At 34.1% G+C, this 27098-nt stretch overlaps 4 protein-coding genes across 4 annotated transcripts; 3 read left to right on the top strand and 1 right to left on the bottom strand.

Annotated features, from left to right (window-relative positions):
- Positions 1-232: 232 nt before the first annotated feature.
- LOC145035908 (translocon-associated protein subunit alpha-like) lies at positions 233-2561 on the top strand. The gene is made up of 8 exons (XM_078984410.1): positions 233-446; positions 1004-1177; positions 1293-1343; positions 1452-1540; positions 1627-1704; positions 1786-1989; positions 2062-2130; positions 2330-2561. Exons 1-8 carry the CDS (start codon positions 377-379, stop codon positions 2378-2380), a joined length of 786 nt encoding a protein of 261 aa, XP_078840536.1. The 5' UTR covers positions 233-376; the 3' UTR covers positions 2381-2561.
- A 6106-nt stretch (positions 2562-8667) lies between these two features.
- LOC145035909 (uncharacterized) lies at positions 8668-11347 on the top strand. Its single transcript, XM_078984411.1, has 2 exons — positions 8668-8929; positions 9366-11347. Exons 1-2 carry the CDS (start codon positions 8761-8763, stop codon positions 11108-11110), a joined length of 1914 nt encoding a protein of 637 aa, XP_078840537.1. The 5' UTR covers positions 8668-8760; the 3' UTR covers positions 11111-11347.
- A 513-nt stretch (positions 11348-11860) lies between these two features.
- LOC145035910 (peptidyl-prolyl cis-trans isomerase-like) lies at positions 11861-12606 on the top strand. The gene has a single exon (XM_078984412.1). The coding sequence runs from the start codon at positions 11930-11932 to the stop codon at positions 12446-12448; it is 519 nt and encodes a 172-aa protein (XP_078840538.1). The 5' UTR covers positions 11861-11929; the 3' UTR covers positions 12449-12606.
- Positions 12607-24107: 11501 nt separating this feature from the next.
- LOC145035916 (putative amidase At4g34880) lies at positions 24108-26352 on the bottom strand. The gene is made up of 5 exons (XM_078984417.1): positions 25740-26352; positions 25348-25562; positions 25024-25269; positions 24735-24930; positions 24108-24646 (listed from the first exon to the last, which is right to left on the bottom strand). Exons 1-5 carry the CDS (start codon positions 26250-26252, stop codon positions 24290-24292), a joined length of 1527 nt encoding a protein of 508 aa, XP_078840543.1. The 5' UTR covers positions 26253-26352; the 3' UTR covers positions 24108-24289.
- Between the last annotated feature and the right edge of the window lie 746 nt (positions 26353-27098).

Consider the following 27098-nt stretch of genomic DNA (forward strand, 5'->3'; position numbering starts at 1 on the left):
TTAATATTTATATTATTTAAAGAAAAACATGCATAATCTAACTGAGTTAGATTAATTCATAAGAACCTAATCTAAATCTATATATGTTTATTAATTATTATCATTATCTTCATATTTTAGTATCTTTGAAAGAGCATCTTGTTGTGGTGATTTACCTTTTTATATTGACCATACTTACGTTCATTATTTGTGCTTATTAATAGTTTTTCAAGATCGCATTAATTTACATGTTATTTTGTAATTTTCTTCATTTCCGTTTACATCCAAAGGTCCAAACTTTCACGCTTATATAACCATCAGGAGCTCGATATCATCGTTGTTGAATCTCTTGCCATTTCAGATTGTCGAATTCTATATCTTTCTCAAGCATTCGATCATGACAAAGATTAGGGTTTCTTTCATCCTCGCTCTATTTCTTCTTATCTCTTCTTCTTTCTTCCTTCAAGGTACTTAACCATCTCAGATCTAGATTCATCCAACTTTTCTTATATGCTTCTTATGATTCCGATCAAGATCGAATTTTGATTCGAACAAAGTGGTTTCTACTAGATTCGTATCTAGAATCATTAATTGCATTGTTCTAAAATTTGTGTTTTAGATCTGTTAATGGGCTTTGTAATTTCAGTTCCTGTAGTTCTTCATCAATGTAGTTGACTTTTCGATGATAGTTGGTGAAATTGTTTGATTGCTCTATCTGGCAAAGGAATTGAAATTCTCTTCATGGTTTTCGTGTATTAACAATGATTTAGATTTTAGGTTTAGGCATGCATGTATCTATTTCATAAATTCTGTTCATTGGAATGAGAAATTAAATCGGATTCATTTCGTTAATTTGCGGAGCTCATCTGTCATTATGTATTTTGTTTATGCAGGAGTTGCATTGTGATTGCCTCTAATTAATCATTCCATTAGCCGCATACTTTTTGATTATGTAGAAAGTTCATCTCCAAACGTAATTTCGAACCTTGTTCTCCATTTAATTTGATCTGCTTTTTACCTGTAGTTGTTAGGTCACAGTCCGATTCAGACTCCGACTCCGATTCCAATGCTGATCTTGTTGCTGAAACTGTTGCGGAAGGAGCAGTTAGTGATGAAACCCAGGACTTTGGTGTTGGGAATTTTAATCCATCACCTGATGTTGAAACAGTCTGTGTTTTCCCTAAAAACTCTGCCAAATGTAAGCCTACTTCACTTATACTCTCACTAATTTTCTTGTTTCTCTTAAGCATCAGAATTCTTGTCATCAGTTTCACCTTCTGAGATTCATCTTTTTTATTTCTTTGTTTCTACAGTGGTAGTAGCAGGGCAAGAAACCGAACTTTTGATTGGAATGAAAAACGAGGGTAACTTTTGAGTTTTGACTCTTTATCACCTTATGTTACTTGTATGTTAAAGAAGTGGTCTTAAACTCTTAAAGTCTTAATTAATAATTACTATTGGTTAATGAACAGGGGAACAAAATGTCAAGGTCCTTGCAGTTTATTCTAGTGTCCATCTTCCTTTTGATCATAAAATGTTGGTCCAAAATCTTACTACACAGGTAATGTAAACCAGTGATTAATCCTTATTCCTTAATCACACAAGAATTTGACATGACTTTAATTTGTTTGTGCTGATTGTTTCCAGACTTTCAACAATGCATCTGTTCCTTCTTCAGTTCAAGCTACATTTCCCTATGTATTTGCAGTGAGCAAGTTCTTACAGGTAGAAAATTTGAACTCTTTTATATGATATAACAATTTTCAACTAATAATATATTTATTTATATATAATATATGATTACAGCCTGGAACATTTGATCTTGTTGGGACAATAGTTTATGAGATAGATGAAGTTCCATACCAAAATACATTCTATAATGGCACCATTGAAGTAACTGAAGCTGGAGGCCTTGTTAGTGTTGAGACAGTGTTTCTTGTTTCTCTTGGATTTGCTCTTCTTGTTCTTCTTGGCTTATGGGTTCGTGGTCAGCTACAAAATCTTTCCAAGGTAATAAAGTCTGTTAATTTTTTAATTAGGAAATCACAGAAAGTTAATATTTTTTTTTTTTTTGTGGTTTAGAAAACTAAGAGGGTGAAGGTGGAAGTTGGAACAAAGACTGTTGATGCATCCATGGATGAGTGGTTGCAGGTTTGTATTTTTCTTTTCATGCTAATTATGACACCCAAAATCGTATAATTGGATCTTGAATTTGTATCTATAACACAGAAATAGATGGAAGTATTTTGGTATGTTGTTGCATTTAGTAGACTATATAATAAGGGTGTTATTGAACAGAAAATCATTAAATTTTGAATCATGAGTTTTGCTTTTTTTATGGTGATGACAGGGAACTGCTTATACTCAGTCACAGTCTTTCAAATTGAAAAAGAAGAAGTAGAGAGGCGATGAGGGGTATTACGGGAATAGAAAGAATTTTGTAATTCGTGTTGAGCAAATGTTAATGTACTCTTTTGTAGAATGAGCACGGAGTCTCGTTTTCTTGGAGTTTTAGCTAGCAATACCTGACATTTGTTAATTTTTAGAATATTTTATATAATTGCAGTTTTACTTTTGCCAAATTTTTAATGTGGTTTCTTTGTGTTCATTAATGGCTTCTACCGATGAGATTTTATATTTTTTTTTCAGATTATAGAGATTGTTTCTCTTATATAGTGGATGTTCTATGGGGGTTTATAATAAGAAAGTTATTTCCTTTTTTTTTTCTTCGGATAGATGTGATTTGGTTTTAGTACTGCTGATGTGCTTTTATTTTAGTTGATTTGTTTAGTGTGAACTGTTAGTCTTAGTTTTGTCCTTGTATTTAGGCCGGTTTGATCAAGAAATTCGGTTGTTTTTGTTAGTGGACATATATATATATATATATATATATATATATATATATATATATATATATATATATATATATATATATATATATATATATATATATATATATATATATATATATATATATATATATATGTCATGTATTTTATTTAGAAAGCCCATGGCTAATGTTTAGCCCAATATGATCCTCTCTTTGCCTTTGGTATTCTTTATATGTTTAGAAAGATCCTGAGACAAACAATGTTGAATGGAGTAGAATTGACTATTGTAAAGATGTGGATTTATAGCATAATATGTTTAATATCCCGGTTATTTCTTTTAGTGATCCTAAAAAGGAAAGACACTGCATCACAAATATGAACCGACCTTGGAACTCTCTTCTGAGACAACAAAGATGCAAACACGATTTAATTTGATGATGAACTCTGCAACATAGCTATTAACGATTCTTCCATCATAGATTACTGCACAAGAATCAACATGATTGTCAATCTCCTTGATGATATAGATGCAACACTACTGAAAAAGAACTTGGTACCTACATGATTAATGGTCTCTCACCAAAATTTGATTATGTAGTCAATCTCATTCACAACGATCTCTAATTCTCACCATTTTCTTGCCATTGCCACTAACCGTAAATATATGTAGAGTTCAAGATTCTCTCTCCATAAGATGCCTTGTGGAAAGAAGGGAGATTCCAATATATATAACCACTTATATTACCGTGTCTTACCAATGTGAAATATACTAACATGACTCTCCCTCAGAAAGGGAGGCTCGGTGAGGATAAACATGGATGTATTGAGCCACGGGGGTGCGAGATGCCGACTCTAATACCATGTAAATATATGTGGAGCCCAATATTATCTCTCCAAAAGAGTAATTGTGGAGAAATGAGATTCCAACATATATAACCACTTATATTACTATGTCGCACCGATGTGTGATCTTTATCCGGTTACCAATGCAATCTCTCTAGCTTTTGTCTCCATCGCTCCATCGAACCATAACCTTTGTCACCTAAGTGATCAAGTTTTTCAATATATGTTTACTTTCTAGTAGTTTGCATCCTTTTACAAACAAAAAAATATCAAATTTATGTCATGCATGTCAATTGAGAAAATAAGTTTGACTGGCTTTTGCTTATCAAATTAGTCATTCTGATGTGTAGACGTCTCCCTTGAAAGTGTCGGTGGAATAATGTATTATGTTTTTTTTTTTTCTTGATTAGTTTTCTCACTATCTTTGGGTATACCCTATACGTTTAGAATATGATGTGCCCTCGAAGTGTCTTTCGTTTTAGAGCATAATTAAAGCTCAATTTCATAGTGACATACGTGCTTTTAAATGTGATAATGGTGGGGAATTAAACAACACTCAATTCAATAACCTTTGTGGCACCGATGCATTCAAATCTGTTTCTCATGCACTTTAACCAAAAACAAGAAGTCCGAAAGAATGCTACAAAACATCAAGTGTACCATTCACACACTTTGTCGATAACTCTCCAAAATATTTCTCCCTGCCACAAGCTCTTCTAAAAGCAATCCACATACACTCACTTGCAAGTTTTTAGGTGTATTTGTTATCTTTACATAATCGCCTCTCATAAACTTGCCTAATGTTCCACTTCGTATGTTTTCCTTGGCTTCCCATCTCAACATCGGGTATATAGATGCCCAGACCTAGCCACCAAGAAAATCATAATTTCCACATATGTTACGTTTAATGAAATAATATTTATGTTTGGATTTATTTCACCAATAATATTTATGTACAGATGTCTCAACATGCATGATCCTCATTTTACCACTCTAAAGCTGAATCTTCGATACACTTGAGGAACTATGCATGATGGACTATATTTCTTTGCCTCACCCTCATGACGTCTTATCACTTACTCACATGCTAATAAGGTTTGTTCCCCAAATAAGAGGCGATCCACATCAAGATTGTGTTCTAGGCCAAAATCTTCTTTCATAGTCCTGAAAGAGGCAAGGAACCATATCTTGATTTAGTGCTGTAGGGTAGCAAATGAAGATTCAAATTTCACAAAAATCCATTAATTAAGAAACATATTTCTTTTAGATGCAAAAGTCGCTAATAACAATATAAAAAATAAGCACTAAGTAGTAACAAACCAAAAACACCAAATAAAACTTCATGCAAATAAAAAACTATGAGATATAAAATGAGCTTCATATTAACTCTTCAAAAGATCCCTTACAAAGAAATAGAGGACTCCAACATATATAGCCATTTATAAGACCGTACCGCACCAATGTGAGACATACCAACACAACTCCCTCCACCAGAGAAGGAATCTCGATGAGGATCGATAGGATGTGTCAAGCCATGCTGGTTCTAGATGTTGGTACCATGTAAGATGTATTATATATGTCGAGTCTCGTATTAACTTTAAAAAAACCTTATAAAAAGAAACCCCAAAATGAATAATTTGTTGGTGATTTTAGTGTTACCATGTCATTTTCAGTAACTGGAACCAACATGTGAGTTAAAAGGCTTCATGATTTGTACTATATATATGTACGGGGTTGTGCAGAGTGCACGAATGTATAAGATCGAGTCAGAAGTCGGTTCGATGACTAGTCGGGTGTTCGGGTGCAGCGCCCCAAAACCTTACCGAATTTTACATATGAGAACATAATGGAAAATTCAATTTCTTGAGGGTGATTATGGTAATACTAACGAAACTCGTTAGTTTTTGGTAACCTAAATCCTCATTAAATCCGGATTGATATTACTTGTTTCCAAAGCAACTAATGACGGCCCAACCCTAATGAAACCCTAATGGTGTTTAATATGTAAACAACTCTTCCTCTCCAAAAGGGGGTTACGATCTTAAGCTCTTATTTTTCATTATACATTCATAGAATCCTCTAACATATTGGCTTACGTTTTCTGTGCTTAGAAACATAAGTGTCCATTTGAATTATTCTAGATTGGATTTCTTGTAACACAAGCATAGGATAAAAATATCAGTTCGGAAAATGATATCACGATCCAAGTTGGTATCCAGATTTCCACTACATACTCTAAAGTTTTTCCTACATAACCGGCATATCTTGACTTGTCAAAATTATTTTTGAATATAAGATATTAGGTGGTCCTTGGAATTAAAGACTATTATACCCTACCTAATTAAATTGCCTTTTTTACACTTGTAAGCTTTCGCATTAGCCACCCTGCCCAATCGTTTCGAAAATATCTGAATGAGAGAATCTGTTTCTAAAGACCACATTTCTTTTCTAGAAAGGAGGTAAGAAAAACTTGGTGTTGTAATAACAAGAAGGCCCAATTCACTAAAGTAATAGATGCCTTGAAGCCAAAGTTGATAATTCCTTCAGGTTATTAAAATTCCTTGTCATCATTGAAAGGTGAAGTTGCTGTTGACAGAAATGTACTATGGCTGGTGCAACCTTAAATGCTTTAAATTACTCTCTTTGTGTTTGTCTTTTTGGTTACATTTATGTACCGGTGCAATGTACTCTGTATTTCTATTTTCCTCGTCTTGTAATTTTTTGCTAGCATCCTTTTTGGTTCTTTAATAATATTAATAGAATATTTGCTGTTGAAAAAAAAGTTAGAATCCTGCTTCCTACGGATTCTTTTTTGCGTTTATCAAGAATTTTTGGGATGCTATTCTGAAATCGGCTATTAGCCGTGTCATGACTCATGAGCAATAGGGATTTTTAAGATCGAAATATCCTTGATGGCTTGTTGATTATCAATGAGTTGGTCTCGGTGGCAAAGAAAGTGATGCGAAATATATTTATCCTAAAAAATGAATTCAAAATTTATTCCATAGGTGGGCATGGTAACTATCTAAAATTTGGAAAATTCGTGTCTTTTTAGGAGGTGTTTGGGATTAAAAATATTTATATTAGCTTATGATATTAACACGAAATAAATTGAGTTATTTTTTTTTTAATGTTTGACAAATTTTATTTATATATGTAAATTGGTTAAAAAGGATATTTTACTTATTTAACTTTACATATAAAAAGTTATTATTTAGTATGTATAATTTTATCTTTTACGCAAATTTAAACCAATAACATATATACAAAAGGAAAAGTGAATATACATTATAACCATGTCGTTTTATTAGCTAATTAGCTAATGATTTTCCTAGATAAAAAAAATACTACGTGATTTCCTAACAAATCATATCATTTTTAAAATACTACATGATTTCTTGAAAACAATTTTTTTCCAAAATATTTTCTTCTCATTATTGATTGTTGGGTAAGAGTGAAGAAATAAACGATAATGGATGAAAGAAAACGGGGATGGTTAAATGATAATGGAAGAAAGAACTGTTATGGGGATAATATATTTACCAAGTGAAAAACGAACCGAGTATATTCACTAATTTAAAACGATATAGTTTAGAGGTTTAGAACCTAAACTTAAGTAAAACTGTAATGTATATTCTGTATCTCAATATACAAAAATATATCATTTACAGAAATTTATGCTAATAATGATAAAAAATAGTATATTTTACAAAAACTCATTTCAATAATAAACATTTTTAACTCTTGTTATATTCAAACACTTCAAAAATATTTACCAGTCTTAACAAACCATAATAAATTAATAAGCACCGATCCAAAACACCCCTTACTCTTTTGTTTATGACTTCCAATTTCCAATTGGTCAAACTATAAAAATTGTAACTTCAACTTATTTTGTTGCTTAGTTTTTACTAATCGATTTGTATACAATATTTTCTATCCATATATAAAAGTATAAAACAATGATCTATGCATATTATAAAACTCATTTAAATTATTAATTGTTTATACAGATAAACAATATTGTCTACAAATCAGTTTTCCTTTTTCTAAAGTCTTTCATCCATCCATCCCTCCCCCCAAGAAAAAAAATGGTGTACATGTAGACGTGGGATACCCAAAATAATTGAGTTAACGAAGTATCCGTTTAATGCATTCTTTCAAGTTGTCGCTTCCAACTGTTTGGTCAAATGTGTAGCTGCGGTCAAAGAATAAGTTTCTTTTAACAGACTCCCAAAATCATGAAACAACATAAGAACTACTCTGCAACCATGGTTCTTTAACCCTTAACAAGGTCACACCGACCCTTAAAAAGGATTAGAGATCAAACACATTAATTATCTTAAACAAGGATATCTTTGTCAAAGAACTCATAACTTTTTTAGATAAAAAGTTATTATCAGTGGATTGAATGCACCATACATACCTGTTAACTGTTTGATAAAACCTGTCTACCTTAAAAGTCCTTTGAATTAAAGGGTTTCCAAAAAAAAAAAAAAAAAAATCTTTAGATCACCAAAATCTGTAACCAAGCATGCAAGCATTATGATCCGCAGAAGTATAACAAGATTTAGGAAATATATATATCAATTTTGTATTTTATTTTTTCTAAAAATTTCAACTACCAATTTTGTAACTCTATACTGGCAACTATGGAGTCCATGCATGGTGGGTTTCTGGATCTACCATTTCGAAGTTGACAACTATTTGAAAAAAGTCTACATGAGCTTTAGAAAAGAAAAAAAAAATTGAGGTATTAATGAGAAGCTTTTAGTAGGTGAAGATGCCACATTTACTGATTTGCATGTTAGCGAAGCTAAGGATGTGGTGCAGTTGAGAGCTCAATCAATGAAAATAATGGTGCATTACATTTTTTTTTAATTTCTTCTTCATCCCTCATTCATATATGGGTCCCTTACTCTCATGTGATCTTGTTCATATCTTTAGCAATGTCGGCAGCTAGCAGCCTCCATTGCCAAACTGTACTCAACACTCATTATATATACACATTACTAGTAACTGATCTAAGTACTCACTCAAAACTGAGGCTTTTTTAGAAACCCTATCACTCTATCTTATATTCTTATGTGCCTATAATAAAGTAGTAATGCAGGTTTATTCAGTCTGTAGGCCTGAAACCCTTTTGGGATTCTTGCTGATTTTAGTTTTTTCAGGGAGTTTCTGTTATGGTTATGATAAGGTTGTGGAGGTAGTTGGGATTGGAGAATGTACTGATTGTAAGGACATTAATATCAAGAGCAGCCATGCTTTATCAGGTAATCTTTAATTACTCATTGCTGCTAGAGTTACACTACAATTTAATGTTTTTCTGAATTAAAATGTTATGCAAATCGCTAAATGGAGGCAAACAATTGGACTTGTAAAATTAAGTACTAGATGCAAGAAATAGCAAAATTAGTTTCCCTTATTTGTGTATTGTAGCATCGACTATAGTTTCATTTTTTTTTTCTTTTCTTATTAAAGCATTCCCTTTCAAAATTCCATTTGTGTAGTGCATTCTACTTTCAATTTCTTTTCTTATATATATATATATATATAACTCGGTAGAATTTTCAAAATACAATGTTGTAAAATGAAAAAAAGAATATGAAACGCGCTATAATAAACGAAAGTATGTTTATAACTTTATTTAACCCTTTATTTTGATAAATAAAATGATAGTAAAAGTTTATATGTTTGGTTTTGTTTCAGGGCTTAAAGTAACCGTTGACTGCAAGCTTGAGAACGGGAAGCTCAAAACAAAAGGCGTGGGAGAGCTCGATGGTGAAGGGAACTTCAAGATCTCTCTTCCTCAAGAGATCTTGAAAGATGGGAAGTTGAAAGAAGAATGTTATGCGCAACTTCATAATGCAGCAAATAAACCATGTGCAGTTGATCATGATGGTTTAGAAGCCACCAAGATTACTTTCCTGTCAAAATCCGACCAAAAGCACACCTTCCAACCTGTCGGAAAACTTAAATTCTCATCAGCTGTGTGCACTTCTAAATTCTTTTGGCCTTATTTTAAGTATCCTCCTCTACCAACACTACCACCTTTGCCCAAAACACACCCATGGTTTGACCACCATTTTCCTCTTCCTCAATTTCCACCAAAGGTTTATCCATCATTCCCATTTCCACCACAAACACCATCACCTACTCCTGTTTATGACCCACCGGTTGTTGAGACTCCCCCTGTTCCGGTATACAATCCTCCTCCCGTTGTTGAACCACCACCGGTTTACAATCCTCCTCCCGTTGTTGAACCACCACCAGTTTACAATCCTCCTCCGGTTTACAATCCACCACCTGTTTACAATCCTCCTCCGGTTTACACACCAACACCAAAGCCAGAACCACCAGTAGTCAAGCCTCCTTGTGACCCAAAACCAAAGCCAGAGCCACCTGTCTACAAACCTGCTCCCATTCCAGTTTATAAGCCAAAGCCAAAGCCGCCGGTCTACAAGCCTGCTCCCGTCCCAGTTTACAAGCCAAAGCCAAAGCCAGAGCCTCCGGTGTACAAGCCTGCTCCCATTCCGGTTTATAAGCCAAAGCCAAAGCCACCGGTCTACAAGCCTGCTCCCATTCCAGTTTACAAGCCAAAGCCAAAGCCAGAGCCTCCCGTCTATAAGCCTGCTCCTATTCCAGTTTATAAGCCAAAGCCAAAACCACCTGTTTATAAGCCTGCTCCCATTCCAGTTTACAAACCAAAGCCAAAGCCACCTGTTTACAAGCCTGCTCCAGTTCCAGTTTACAAGCCAAAGCCAAAGCCGCCAGTCTACAAACCGGCTCCGGTTCCAGTTTACAAGCCAAAACCAGAGCCACCGGTTTACAAACCTGCTCCGGTTCCAGTTCCAGTTTACAAACCAAAGCCAAAGCCGCCAGTCTACAAACCTTCCCCTGTTCCAGTTTATAAGCCAAAGCCAGAGCCACCGGTCTACAAACCTTCCCCTGTTCCAGTTTATAAGCCAAAGCCAGAGCCACCGGTCTACAAACCTGCCCCTGTTCCAGTTTACAAGCCAAAGCCAGAGCCACCAATCTACAAGCCTGCTCCTGTTCCTGTTTACAAACCTAAGCCAGAGCCGCCAGTCTACAAGCCTACTCCGGTACCAGTTTACAAACCTAAGCCAGAGCCGCCAGTCTACAAGCCTACTCCAGTACCAGTTTACAAACCAGAGCCAAAGCCGCCTGTTTATAATCCTTCTCCGGTTCCAGATTACAATCCGACACCAAAATCACCATTGCCTCCGCTAATAGACCCACCTTCACCAAAGAAACCTTGCCCACCATTTTCTCTCCCAAAGCTTCCTCCTTTGCCCACCATTCCTCCAAAGTCTTTCCATCATCACCCCATCCTAGGAAATCATCATCATTTGCCCACCATTCCTCCAAAATATTTTCATCACCCCATCGTAGGGGATCTTCCTCCCCTACCTCCTAAGTACTCTCATCCTTAATTAAGACTTTGCATGCTATCAACAAACAAATAAATTAAGACTTCATGATTGGAAACAATTTGAGAAGATTATGCATAGAGATTGATAGATCCGGCAAAGCGATTAGGATTTCGTTTGTGCATGAATGTGTATCATGTGAAGATATTGAATGGGGTTTGTAAAGTTTCAAGTTTGCATTTATATTGTATCGATTGAATCAATAATTGTACTTTTAACTAAAACAAGTTATTATTTTAAGTTGTGTCTACGAGTGTATTGTAAGCCTTTTTCACGTTAATTTTCAATGCCATTTTTTTTTTTTTTTTTTTTTTTTTTATTGTTTTTAGTAATTGCTTGCGTAACAATAAGAGTAGCGAAGTTATCAAAAGCCATGACATCCGGTAGCAATTTGATCAAGAGAGAAGAATTCGTGATGCCAAAGCTTGAAACTTTCAATTGTGCCTTGAATTGAGGAAGAAAGTGTAATATAGCTAATTAGACATCATACATTGCAATTCTTAACTTAAAAATTTTAAACATTTGTTATTTATGGAAGAATATTATCATACATTCTTAACTTCAAAAATATTATAACACATGCATTATAATACGTAAAGGGTGAAATCGTAAATAACTTCTAATATACAATCCAAGTTCAACAAACCCCTCCTAGCATTAAGGTAACCGCACGATGCTGCCACGTTACCATATGAACAGTTGAGATTCACTTTCTGAGTTGATCTCCTATCACACTCGACTATATATAACTACACCTTGTGTTTTTTACTGTGTGTAAAAGCGTAGATACCCGGTGAAAATAATTAAGGGTAAAATCAAACAATGGCAAATCCTAGGGTTTTCTTCGATATGACCGTCGGCGGTTCACCGGCCGGCAGGATTGTGATGGAGCTGTTCGCTGACACGACTCCAAAAACCGCCGAGAACTTCCGTGCACTCTGCACCGGTGAGAAAGGAACCGGTACTTCCGGCAAAAATCTGCATTACAAAGGATCCTCATTCCACCGTGTGATCCCCAATTTCATGTGCCAGGGCGGTGATTTCACCAGAGGTAACGGCACCGGCGGTGAGTCCATCTATGGCAACAAATTCGCCGACGAGAATTTCAAAAAGAAGCACACCGGTCCGGGAATCCTCTCCATGGCGAATGCCGGTCCGAATACCAACGGATCTCAGTTCTTCATCTGTACGGAGAAAACCGAGTGGCTCGATGGGAAACACGTCGTGTTCGGAGAGGTTGTTGAAGGAATGGACGTCGTAAGGGCGATCGAGAAGGTTGGATCTGGAAGCGGAACCACCTCTAAGCCCGTCGTTATTGCCGATTGTGGTCAACTTTCTTAGATTCATATCTATTTCCTGTTTTTAATTTCTCAATTTTGATTTAATTGTGTCCATCGTATCGACTATCATGGTGGTGGTGTTATCTAGGGTTTTGTACCGGTTGTGTTAAGGGTTTATATCTAAGTTGATGGTTAATGAAATAAAATTAAGTTTTCCAATTCCTTTGTTTGACCCGAGCTTTTGTACAAATCGTTTGTCTATGGGACCGGTGATTTTGAACTGATGGCTCTCGTTAAAATAAAAATAAAGCAAAAAGAAGTTATAGTAACCTTTAAAATATTCTCTCAACTGAGGCAAAGTCACGCTTTAAATTATAGTAACCTTGTCCTAGTTGTAATTTGGAGTTGGTTGAGAAGGAGAATGCTGAGTTGAATCCTATCAAGATTCATTGCGGAATCCGAGGAGCAGATTGTTCTTCTTGAGCAATAGAAAGTGGAAGCTGTTTACCAAATGGAGAAGGCTGTAGCAATGATGACAACTAATTCCAAAGAGCTGGATAGTTTCAAAGCCAAGATTGTGAGTGAGCGTTTAGACGGTCTTGTTCGGAAATACCGTAATGAAAGGAAGATAAGAGTTTTTCGCTAGGTATTTGACCAAATAAGATCGTCTAGTTTCTATAGAACCTATTACTAAAGTACCCCTAGAGAGGGATAAGGCTAAGCGGAGCGAAAAGAGTTTTCCATGAGACGAGAAATGCAAACTATTAGCCCTACAGGAAGTTTGTGAATAAGTGATTGTGTGATAATGAGTAAGGAATAACATTCTTTCTGCTAAAAAAGATATATTGAACTCATAATTCATTAGATACTTTTTATGAATGTCAACTAAGTATCATAAATAAACAATTGTTGGAAGTTGGAACACGCATCGAGTATGGTCTTCACAAGGGCTGTGTAGAAATAGGAGAGTAAGGTTTGGCACGCCACTCTAGAAAAACTAATTTATTTTTCGAGTTTTTTAGTTGATGTTTGATAAGTCAAAAAGCTAGTTTAAGATAACTTTTAAGTTAACTTTTAAAAAACTTCTCAAATATACTCTTAATTAATTCTAAAAAACTTATTTTGAAAAATACCATTTTATGTAATTTTATATCTTTCAGCTAATTTTTACCAAACATTCTTTTTTATCGGCTAGCTTATCAGTTAGCAGCTAACTTTTTAACCGTCAGCTAAATTTTCATATATGAGTTAGTTTTTCAGCTACCAGCCAAACGCAGCCTAAATATTTGTCTGATGTCACTAAAACTGTACCTATAGTTGTACCTGTATATTCTTACCCTGGTGCTAGTGGTCTTATCTAAAATTGGTTTACATCTCTAGTTGCCGAAGATTTTCCATTTGTAAGAACTTGTTCGTGTTGGGGGTCGAGTGTTGGTCACCGGTAAGGTAAGTGGTAGCGATTTTTATCTTTTAAACGTGTTAGATCTATCTTTTTACAAGTATGATAACCAAGGATTTATTATTATTATTATTATTATTATTTTAAATGTCACATTACTACAAGTTCAATTTTTATGAAACTATACAAATTTTATGAAAGAAAAGCATCAAACACAAAAATTAAAAATAAATAAATAATAATAAAAAAATCAATCAATATGTATGAAGGAAAAGCATCGAGCACTATAACTATTAACTACTAGCCATCAAAACAATTCAACAGAAATTCAATTAGGAACCAAGGCAAAGAATTTGTTAAATATAAAATCACGTAGACACTAGTCCATCTGATATCACTATGCAGTGATCGATTCCATCAAGTAATTTTTACGGTGTCATATGATTGACATCTCTTTTAAACAATTTGTTAAATATTACGCGGATGCCAATTAAAATAACTACTGAATTTGTGACTTTTTAAGGGTTTTATACTAGCTTTATAATCTTTTATCTAGTTACAAGATACATTATGGTTAATATTTTAACGGAGTTTTTACTATGACGGGTTTTATGTGGATTTTTGGCTTGAACGACGATCACTTTGATCAACTTGTTTCCGGAGCAAAGATGAACGAACCCATCTAATCGAATACCAACAACATAAATAATCATCGTAATTAGCAATTACGACTAACATATGAAACAAACACACCAATATGTTGTATGAAATCGATACTAGCCTTGAAATTGATTGAAGCTTCCGTTGTGGAAACTGATTTAAAAGATTGATACTATGACATCGATAGGTTTGATGCTTTTATAGAAATTGGTTTGGAGGGAAAACTTAGCGTGCGTTTGGTTGCATAAATCTTTCCAGTTTTCTAGGAATTTCTTTTCAAGAAAAACAGAAACTTTGAAAACGCGTTAGGTTCGTTCAGTTTTCTAAAGCTTTTTAAGAAAATGAAAATTTTCAGCTTTCCAAATTATATGTAAATTAGAAAAGCAAATTTTACAGTTTTCTAAAATTTTTCAAAATTTTAAGATAAAAAATGAAAACTCCACCGCTTCTAACCAAACGCGTTTTCTAAATTTTTTATTGAAAACTGAAAATGAAAACTCAACTTAGGAAATAACAATATTTTTCTACAACCAAACGCACCCTAATGTTGCATTTAGTTGCGGAAAAATGGACCGTTTTTCGGAAAAAATTCCAAGAAAAATGAGAATTTTAAAAACACGTTTAATTCGTCCATTTTTCTAAATTTTTCACGGAATATGAAATATTTCCGTTTTCTAAAATTACAAAGAAGTTGGAAATTTTTGGAAAACCGATAATCATTGTTTTTCATATTTTTTCTAATTCCAAATTTTTATCTAAAATATAAACACACACATACTCCCACCCACCCACCTCTACCTACCCCCACCTTAACACCCCCAACCCACCACACCCCTACCTACCCGCACTCACCCACTCCTACTCCCAAACCCACCCCCACAAACACACACACACACAAACACGCGCACATACACACACCCATCCCCACCCACACCCACATTCCCACAAACACACACACACACACACCCATAAACACATCCCCACCCCTACCCTCACAAACACACCCCCATACCCACACCTATCCACCCACACCCCCATACACACATACACACACACCCACACCCACACCCACACACCCACACCCACACACCCACACCCACATACACACACATCCAACACCACTACCACAATCACCAACCTACCATCAGTCCATCACCATCACCACCACCACTACCCCATCACCACTGTCGCCGCCATCATCACCACTACCTCATCTGTGACATCCCCATTTTCACGGCAAAAAAAGATTGATTTTTGTTTATGCTTTATAAAAATCAGAGTACCTCTTTTAATAAAAATATTGTGGAATTTGTTCCCAGTAAAACATGATAAATACGTTATCAAAGCATTTCCGAAGAAAAGTATTTTTATTCATTTTAAAACATTTGGGATGTCATCGTCAATACAGAAACATAAGCATAAACAAAACTTACATTCATTATCGCTAGTGATTTATATCTCCTTAATCTCTCAGTGTAATTTGACTTCATATCAACACCTGTGATATAAATAAGCTGAGTGGATCAGGTTGGGAAACTTGGTGAGTACATAGGGTTTTCAACCCACAATAATATAATTATTATGTTTAAACAATCAAACAATCAACCCAATTACCCATCCCCATTATCTTCTTTACTCTCAAGAGTCTACCCTAAGAGTCATCTATCCTGCCTTCGTTCATTTTGATCCTACCTTCGTTCATTCTGAAGTCCTTTGCTTCCAGGGTTATAGGACTGACACTAAGTCCATAGCTGTCAATGCTCGTTCGTAAAGCACTAATTCTATAACTGTTAAAGTTCATTCATCGGGTACTAAATCCATAGCTACCAGTGTCTAGATACTAAGTCCATAGCTACCAGCGTTTATCTATCAGGTACTAACTCCATAGCTACCAACATTTATTCAATAGGCACTAAGTCCATAGCTGCCAATGATCACTCATATAATCTTTTATCTCTCATCATTCATCTACCCATGTTATACCAAACATATTTGTAGATATAAAATACGTATACAGTTTAAATCATTTAAAACTTGTATAAAATCGTTCATCCAGCATAGATAGCAAGTATACATATAATATGCACACACAACACGTAGTTTATATAAAATACTTCATATCTATGTGTAAGATGAAAGAGACCATGCACTCACTTGATTAGGTGGTGATTCCGAACTCAGACAACGCTTTGTTATCTCAAAACAATTTTCCTCGACAAAACCTAGTATTAATACCACTGGGGTTTAGTTTTTAACGTTAACCGCGACAAATTAATAGTCTAACTATTATTACTATTATATAGGTGTTAAATAACACTCAATATAACTCAGAATAATAGCCCAAATAATTATTTTAAGTTCCTAATAATGTTACTATAATTAAATAAAAGCTATATTAAATATAGTATAGACGTAACTCACTTACAACGGGTTTTAATTAAAAATCGGACTTCGCTGGAGCAGTGTTTCCGAGCCGAAAGATTTTCTTGTCGGAGCCTTCGGGTGTTTTGGGGCTTTCTTCTTGTGCTAGGGAGGTTCCCTAGAATTGGGAGGGGTTTAGGGTGGTTAGAGAGAAGTTAGAGAGAGAAAGAAAGGCTTATGGTGTGAAGAAATTATGAAGAGTTCATCTCTTATTTATAGGAATTTTATAGTAAAGTAGTCTCCAAGCTTCGTCCGTATCTTTCGCCTAAAAGCTCCATTTTCTACATTCTTTATATCCATGCATTGGTATTTACGAGTACTACAACTTTCATTTAGACCCCGTCGGCTAATTCTCCTTCTATCTCAGATTTACGAAAACTGTATCGTATTTATCACGCACGAAGAGTAGCGACTAAGCTTCGTCCATATCTTTCGTATACGAGCTTCGTTTCTGACGTTATTTATATCCATGCGTTGGTATTTACGATTACCACAACTTTCATTTAGACCTCGTTGGCTAATTCTCATTCTATCTCGGATTTACAAAACTATATCGAATTCGCCGTGCTCGAAAAGTAGAGACTAAGCTTCGTCCATAACTTTTGCATACGAGGTCCGTTTTTGACGTTATTTAAATCCACATGTAGATAAAGATAAAATCTACAACTTTCTTTTTTACTCCGTCAGCTAACTCTCGACCGATCTTAAATTTAACAGTAGGAGGTGATTACACTGTTAAATGTCCGCGTAAAATTTATAACTTTAACATACGGACTCCGTTTTCGTTTGTCTTTTTACATTTGAGTTCCTATTAATGAGATCTTCAATTCTCATTTAGGTCGTGTAGGCCAAAAACCGCTCAATCTAAAATTCGAGTTTCGGCCTGTGCATTGCTAAGCTAAATCTTAGAAAATTCATAACTTCCTCATACGAAGTTAGATTTGGGCGTTTTTTTGTATGTTCTCGGTTTAACATATACTACAACTTTTGTTTAGATTTCTAAGGCTAAAAAGTCCTCCATCGTAAATTCACTATTTACGTCTCCCAGTGTCGTGCCGGTTTTGCCATAAAACTTCGATGAACCATAACTTCTTCATTATAACTCGGATTTCAACATTCTTTATATGTACGGAACCTTTAAAACGTATTCTTCAACTTGGTTAAGATTATTCTTTCTAAATAATCTACCATTAAAAACTCATTTTTGATGTCTATTGTCTCTAAATTGATTAGCCCGGATCTATGGGCGTTACACCATCACCACCACCTCCATCACTACCTTCGCCGCCGCCACCCTCCTGCTGCCACCAACACCACCACCACCATCATTAACACCACCACTTCCCCACCCCACCTTACCACTACTACTGTTTTCTAAAAATGAAAACCGATAGAAAAATACACATCAAAACACGTTTTCTAATTTTCTAAAATTGAAAATGAAAAACGAATAAGTTTTAACTAAATGCGTTTTCCAAATTTTCTAATGGAAAATGAAAACGGAAAATGAAGACTGAAAAGGGAAATGAAAAACGGAAAATGAAAACTGTTTTTTTGTAAGTAAACACAACCTTAACGTTTCTAGGCTATGGGGTACACATGGGACGTTATAGGCCTGGTGATGTATTGGAGACCTAGTGATGTGTTGGATAGTGTGCACGCCACCCCTGTAGCGTGGAAGGGCGTGTTGAGGGAACAACTGACCACCAAACCCTAACTCTGTAACACCCCGACTCCCAGGTATAATTTTTTCAGCTTTATGTTCATGTTGGAAGGCCTACTCGATGAGTTGGATGCCCCAACTTGTCGTGTAGGAACGGATATGGCCGCGTGACTTAAGGGACCCACTCGATGATTTTGAGGACCCAACTCGATGAGTTGGAGCTGGAATGAGAAACTCTAATTTCCAGGGTTTTGCACCCTATTTAAAGGCTCATTATCCATCCCCTGCCTCTCTTATTCCCCCTTGACCTCAGAAAAACCTAAATGCGTATTACTCTCCATTTTTGTGTGTGAAAGCTTGGAAGGTAGTTTTTAGTGCAAGGAACTTGAAGACTCAAGAGCTTGGATCAAGAAGAAGCTTGTGGATCCAGTACCTATGCCACTTTGGCTTCCATTTGAAGGTAACAAGTTGTTACCTTGATCATTCTAGTGTTATATCTCCTCATTCAAAGGTTTAAAGGCATTTCTAGCATTTTTGTTGGTCATGTCGGGTATTGAGCATGATCTGAAGTTGTAACTTCAGATCTAGACCCCTTTAAGCCCTTATAGTCATAAAGTTCACGAATTTATCATGCTTTGGCCCTTCTCTTTGGCTTAAAAATATTCCTTAGCTTGGTTTTGGCATTTAAGACCTTGCATGCACGTAAAGTTTACAACTTTACGTGGTAACTATTCCCTAGGAGGATAGATCTATGATTTGGAGCCTTGGTCTTGCTCAAAAGCATCTAAATAAGAAAAGGATTGAAGGGACTCGACGAGTTGCATGGTGTTGGGTTAGTGTGTGTTGTGTCATTGGGCTTAACATCTATGTTTGTTTTGAGTCCCGGATTGGGCATGTTCATCCGTGGTTTATTAATTAGGGTTAGACTATTTATAAAGCATGCATGTATAGCCTTCGTAATTAACGTTTTCATTAATTGCTGCATTGTAACCCTAAACACCTCTACAGTAGAAGTTCTTAATCGAGCTCTTCTGAGGTGATAAAGTTTAATCATTCGACATCGTTTGAGCCATTCTTGTGTCTTAATATCATTTTTCTTGTTTTTCTATTTAGAATCTATCGATCATACTAGAATTTTATCTTAACAATTGGTATAAGTGCGGGAGACTGTGTAACTCATACGCATTCCTTCTGTTTGAAGAACACTTTAGGGTTTCCATTTTTATCGAACATATAGAAGCCGTCTTCCTTCTGTCAATGGTATCTCTATTGTTTGATAAAACCCTAATCTCAAGTTTACAAGTCTGATTCTAGCAGAATTAAGGAAAGGCTCATCATGTCTCACGACGACTCTCAAACCAATCCCATCAACATCTCCAACAACATTGGTTCCACTACTAGGGTTCCCAGTCTCTATACTCAAGACTAGGGATGAGTATTAGAACCGTCGGAACCGGAATCGAAATTGGTAATAGGTCCGGTTACCCTAGGGTCAAATGATTCGGTTCATATGATTTCACTGGCTGATCTACCGAACCTGAATCCCCATGATTGGATTTTGCTGTACAACATTCTACTTTCCAATCCACAACAGTATGAGCCGATTATTGATCATATCAAGAGAATTTCAGCTTCCTACATTCACGAGGTTGCTAAGATGGATCATGAGATTGCTCATGTTTTGAGAAAAAGGACAACAATCAAACCCCTTAGGACTCCGTCTGATGCTACAAAGATGAAGATGGGTAAGATTTATTCAAAATGTCATGCTATGATGTTCACTCGAAATGAAGGACAGAAGTTCGTGTTCGGACTTGATGACAAGCATCTGTTCTCAACAACTTGCTTGGAGCATATTCTAGACATCATTCATAGTTGTAAACAGAACGAAGCAGCAGATAAGAAGAATTTCACAGAAATGCTTCGGTGGTACATAGATGTCCGTCATGCTCTTCTTGACATCATACTGAAGATATTAAAGACTGTGAAGAAGGCCACTCTTGCTCAACCTATTTGATCTCTCGCCTCAATTGACGCAAAGGGGGAGATTGTTGGGTCTAGGGTGTTGCATCTTTGGGCTCGTGTTATAGTCCATCATGTACTCACGGTTTGGGCCTGTGTAGCCGTGTTTTGTCTCTAGGTTAGTATATATAGTGCATGCAGACATAGTTATTGTTACGCTTCTCATTTATTGTTTTGCTATTATTGCACTATAACCCTATCACACCTCTATAGTCGAAGTTCTTCATCGAGCTCTTCAAAGGTGGAGCATATTTTAATCATTCGGATCTCGTTTGATTCATTCTTGTGTTCTTTTCTTACTTAATATTTGTTTATCTGTTAAGAATCTGTCGATCTAATAGCGCAATATTCTCATCAATTACTGTTTAGAGTGAGCTGGAATCATAAGTGGAAGAGCCATCAATGACTAAATTTGTAATCTACTTTATTTTTAATTATATAACTAGCTAAAAATGTATTTTGTTAGTAAATTAAGTTAAAAGTGATAATTACGTAATTTCACAATTAACTCCATTCTCCATTATAAGTTTTCTTTCAACATTTCTTTGCTTTTCTAAATTTGATTATTTAATCCTAAATACAAATGATCAAAATCATGCTCACGTCTTCGCCTCCATGTATTTAGAATTGATGCAGCAAAGATCTCTTATTTTGCAATGGCCAGTGTCGCTGCTGCCATACGAAATATTTTCAAATTTTTAAAAGGTTTGTTCATTTGATTAATTAGCTAATGACAATAATCAATTACAAATAATATGTGATTTGTGTGAATTGCCATAATATTTTAGTAATTAATTGGAAGCAAGACTATAAGTGTATAGAGATTCACATATAAATCACAAGTGAATAACATATGATTCACATGTAATTCACATATGAATCGCATTTAATTCATATGCGATTCACTTGTGATTTACATGTGAATCACATGTAATTCATACATGTGATTCACATATGAATTACATGTGATTCACATGTAGATTCACATGTAGATTACATGTGAATTATATATGATTCACATGTAAATCACAAGTGAATCATATATGAATTACATGTGATTCATATGTAAATTTTTAAAAGGTTCGTTCGTTTGATTAATTAGCCAATGACAATAATCAATTACAAATCATATGTGATTTGTGTGAATTGACATAATATTTTAGTAATTAATTGGAAGCAAGACTATAAGTGTATAGAGATTCACATGTAAATCACAAGTGAATAACATATGATTCACATGTAATTTACATATGAATCGCATTTAATTCATATGCGATTCACTTGTGATTTACATGTGAATCACATGTAATTCATACATGTGATTCACATATAAATTACATGTGATTCACATGTAGATTACATGTGAATTATATATGATTCACATGTAAATCACAAGTGAATCATATATGAATTACATGTGATTCATATGTAAATTACAAATGAATTACATGCGATTCACAAGTAACCACAAGTGAATAACATATGAATTAAATGTGATTTACATGTAAATCACAAGTGAATCATATATGAATAAAGTCTATATGGAAACATGCATTTTGTGTGAATGTTCTTCATTATTTATTATTTATTATTTTTTAATTTTTTTTTTGTGAATTTGACATTTAAATCTTAAAAGATACAATCACATGTAAATATCACATTATATAATCACATGTGAATTTTGCATGATATATACACATATGCATTTTTACGAGTGTTCTTGAATTAATCAAACTTTTTAAAATTTTCTTGTAGATTTGAAAGAATTTGTGAAAAATATTGAAGATGTGAAAAGTGGTGAATTGAAGAAAAATATGGAAATCTTGAAACGAAGACATGAAAATTCTTAGAAAATTTGTAGTATTTTTTTTTTTTAAATTTTATTTTGTATCAAACAAAATACTTGTACTATTATGTTTATAGATTAGTAAAATAAAAATGGTTTATATATATATATATATATATATATATATATATATATATATATATATATATATATATATATATATATATATATATATATATATATATATTATAAATTATTTACGAATATTAGAGTATAAAAATTATGATATATGCACTTGAAAAAAAATACATATATGCACCTAAAACGTCGATTTTTTTGGTTAAAAAACATTATATTTTTTTATTTAAATGCTCCAGTTTTTTTTTTTTTTTTTTTTTTTTTTTTTTTTTTTTTTAAGTTTACAGATTTTTAAAAATTTACTGTTTTTATATAAAATTGCATATTTTCTAAAAAAAGTATTTTTTTTTTCATTTTTTTAAAAATCATGCTTTCTAAAAAATTTGAAAAAAATACATTTTTTAAAAAAATTCGAAAAATAATACTTAAAAAAAATCTGAAAACTTAATTTATTATGTTAATTTTTAGACATTTTTATTAATGTTTCAATAACACAAAAGATAAACATTAATTGAGATTGGTAGGATGACTATCATGCCATTAATGAGTTAATTTTAATCTAACGATCAACCTTTAGTTCTTAGGTTCTCAAGAAACTATGAGTTCTCAACATATCTCACCCATATATATATATATATATATATATATATATATATATATATATATATATATATATATATATATATATATATATATATATATGTTCAGGTTTATTTGAGACCATTCTAATTTTGTAAGATCGTGAGACCAAATCGAAAAATAATTTTAAAATGCAAAATAAATGGAAAAATCCAAAAATTCTTTTTTTAAATATTATTTTCGGAACTTGAATTAACTAAAAAATAAAAAAATATATAAAAAAAATAAAAAACATTCCGTTTTTTTTGAAAAATACGTAAAATATTCTAAATAGAATATTACACTGACATATTCTAAAAAATAATTTTAAAATGCAAAATAAATTGAAAAATCTAAAAATTCTTTTTTTAAATATTATTTTTGGAACTTGAATTAACTAAAAAAAATAAAAAAAAAAATTATATATTTTTTTTAAAAATACGTGAAATATTCTAAATAGAATATTACACTGTACATATTCTAAAAATAATTTTAAAATGCAAAATAAATGGAAAAATTAAAAAAAAAAAATTTAAATATTATTTTCGGAACATGAATTAACTAAAAAAAAATAAAAGAATGCGTCTCACGGTCTCACAAAATATAGGTGGTCTCAAATGAACCTAACCCTATATATATATATATATATATATATATATATATATATATATATATATATATATATATATATATATATATGTCAATTTCAAAAATCCATAGATCATTGGCTCCTATATATGTAAGTAAAAACTAACCACTAGAAAAGGCCCTATCCTTTGAACCAGATAAAATTCTAGTTTAGGGAGATGTTTGGATTTGGGGAAAAAGAACATCCATGAATTTTTTGTTAAACCTTCTTCATAAATCATAAACAAACTATGTATAAACCCGAACAGAAAAAAGAAAAAACGATGCCATGCTTTTATGCTTATTCCATCTTTGGGGTGAATGTTAGATGAGCCACTCTTCATAAACATTTAAACTACTAAGCAATGATTAACAATGACATGAAGTAGAAACAATTACAAAAGCATCCCATTCAAATAATCTTAGATTGTTTAATTCTCTGGTGTTTCATCCAACTAGCTAGCTTCAGCTACGGATTCAAATAATAAAAAATCCCACAATTATCGAAGCAATTTAAAAAAGTCAGACTTAGAAAAGAACCATATATAGATAGATATGTTGATCTCGACTAATTCTTGATTGGAGGAGGCTTTCTCAACTTCGAAGCTTGTTCAAACCCATAAGCAATCTCTATCAATGTAGGCTCTGAACCCTTTAAACCTCCAAAACAAATACCAAACGGAGCCCCATTTTTATCGTACCCACCCGGAATACTAATTCCTGGATATCCCCCAATTGCAAGAACTGTAGAACCATATGAATACGGTGTGACAAGTGCATCCAATTTGTTTTCTTTCATCAACTTCTCAAACCCTAATTTTGATGCTCTTGTCAAGTTCCTCAATGCTTCCTTCTCCAACTCTCCAATCCCATTCGTCTTCTCAGCTTCCAAAAATATATCTTGTGGGTAGTCTTTCAGCTTTTCCTAAAATATATATGTAACAAATTAAATGGTGTTTTTTTCATACAGAAAAATTCGATTAGATGAACATGACCACATGATTTGTACTTACCACATTAGCAAATTTCTTGTTGAATGCTATCACATCTGCTAAAGATCTCACAGGTGAAGCCACTAGCTCCTTTAGATATGCATTCAGTGATATCTTGAATTCTGCAAATAGTGCTATATATACACCAAGGAACATTGGCATGATATCGTTGTAGTTTGTGACTTCAAGATTGTCAATCAGAGTAGCACCACTTTGTCTTGTTTTTAACAAATTGCAAAAGTAAGAATGTTAAGAGTTATATTTTACAAATTACAGAAAACCCCATATGTTAAAAACTTAAAATGCATACCTTAATATCATGAAATGTTTCTTGAACTTATTCAAAATTTCAGTATCATTACCAAATCCAAAATTAGGATAAGCCCTTACTATCCCTAACCTCTTTCCTTTAAGCCCACCAGATTTTAAGTGCTTCAGATAACCACCATGGGGAATATACTTTGAAGCTTTTCTTGTTGCAACTGCATCATTTTTGTCAAAACCAACAATGGCATCAAGGACATAAACAGCATCAGTTACAGTCCTACATATTGGTCTGTTAAGAGGGACAAAAACTGTTAGCAAAATCATTAAGGAATATGAATGGGAAAATTAATAGATATATTAGGTTTACCCAACTGTATCTTGTCTAGGGGAAATTGGAATGACTCCTGCTCGACTTGTGAGCCCTAATGTGGGTTTAATCCCAACAACTGAGTTAGCACATGAAGGACATAGGATTGATCCATCTGTTTCTGTACCTAGTGATACAGTTACCATGCTTGTTGCAACTGCTATAGCTGATCCAGTGCTTGAACCACATGGATCGTGGGTTGCTACATATGGATTCTGCACAAAATTCAACAACTTTTTCAAAGACGCATTTACACAAACACCTGGTGTGCTCTACTGTTTTGGTAGCAAGAAGTTATCGTAAATGAAGTAAAACAATCAAACAACTACAAGTAATAAAGCTGAATCAAGTTTATGTATTGTTTTTCTTAAGCTATGAAGGTGGGAACTTACAACTGCTTGCTTAGTTCTAGCATTCCACCCACTGGGTGCAGAGGAGCTTCTGAAAAAAGCCCACTCACTCAAGCTTGCTTTCCCGAGTATAATCGCCCCTGATTCTCTCAACTTCTTCACTACTCCAGCATCACGAGGCACCACTGACTTAAGAAGTGCGTAAGATCCTGCAGTCGTGTTAAGCTTATCTTTGGTTGCAATGTTATCTTTGACTAAAATAGGGATACCATGCAACCCAAAGCGCGACTTGGGGGCATTAGCTTTTCGCTCTTCATCAGCTTTCTGAGCTTGATGAACAGCATCTGGGTTCACTTCAATGACTGCTCTGTAGATGGGATTGAGTTTACGTATCTCCTGGATGTAAAACTCAACTAAATCCTTGGACGTAAGTTTGTTGTGCTTAAAAGCTGTTCGAATCTCGTCGATAGTGGCTTCCTTTATGGTAAATTCAGAGCCTTCAATGGCGCTAATGCTCTGAAGCAAGAGGATTAACAAAAGAGTCTGAGTAAACATTGAGATCTTCAATGGTGGACCACTCTCTTTTCTGTCTAAGCATCAAAGGATTAACACCCGTTCACGAGAAAAGAAAGGAAATGGGTGGAAGCCGGAGTAAAGTGAGAGAAATTGGTTTCATTATAGGATGGAAGTGGAAGGAAATGGAGGGATCACTTTCCCTCCTAACTTTCCTTTCGATAGGATTTGGAGAGAACGAACAAAATGTTTAACTTTTCATCCATTTCTCTTCAACTCGGGAACACAAAACACAAATTTCTTTTCCTTTCTCTTATCTTCTTTTCTCTCCTTAGTTTCTTTTCTCTTCTTTCTTTTCTCTGCTACAACTCGGGAACGGGGTGTAAAATTTAAAAGGTATTATGATGGATCTAAATATCTGATAAAATATAATATCTACTGGGAAAGACAACATAATGCTTTCATGGCGCATGGATAGGGAATTTTTAGGCATCTGCTACTGCCTACTGCTCCCGTTGATGGGAGGGAATCTCAAGATGGACCGATGTTCAAACACACAATACGATATCTCGACATGATTTTATTGATAAAATATTTTTTATTTAACAAAGCTAATTACAGAAATGCTTAGTATTATTATTGAATTATGGTTTTAAAAATAAATATTGAATTATCAATATTTATTTGAATCTTTGAAATATTGATAGATTTTGTCAATTATGGTTTTAAAAAAATATAGCCACCTTCTGATCCATATATAGTCCATATAAAAGTTTTAGTTTAGAACTTGAGCAGACATTAGACTTCTCGGTGTAGTGCGGTTTGAGACCGTGCTTCCATGCCAACTCAGTATGGAACACCACCCCTAGGGTGCGGTTTGCTGCGGTC

The sequence above is a fragment of the Lactuca saligna genome, chromosome 3 (genome assembly GCF_052625555.1).
Source record: "Lactuca saligna cultivar CGN05327 chromosome 3, ASM5262555v1, whole genome shotgun sequence".
NCBI classification, from domain to species: Eukaryota; Viridiplantae; Streptophyta; class Magnoliopsida; order Asterales; family Asteraceae; genus Lactuca; species Lactuca saligna.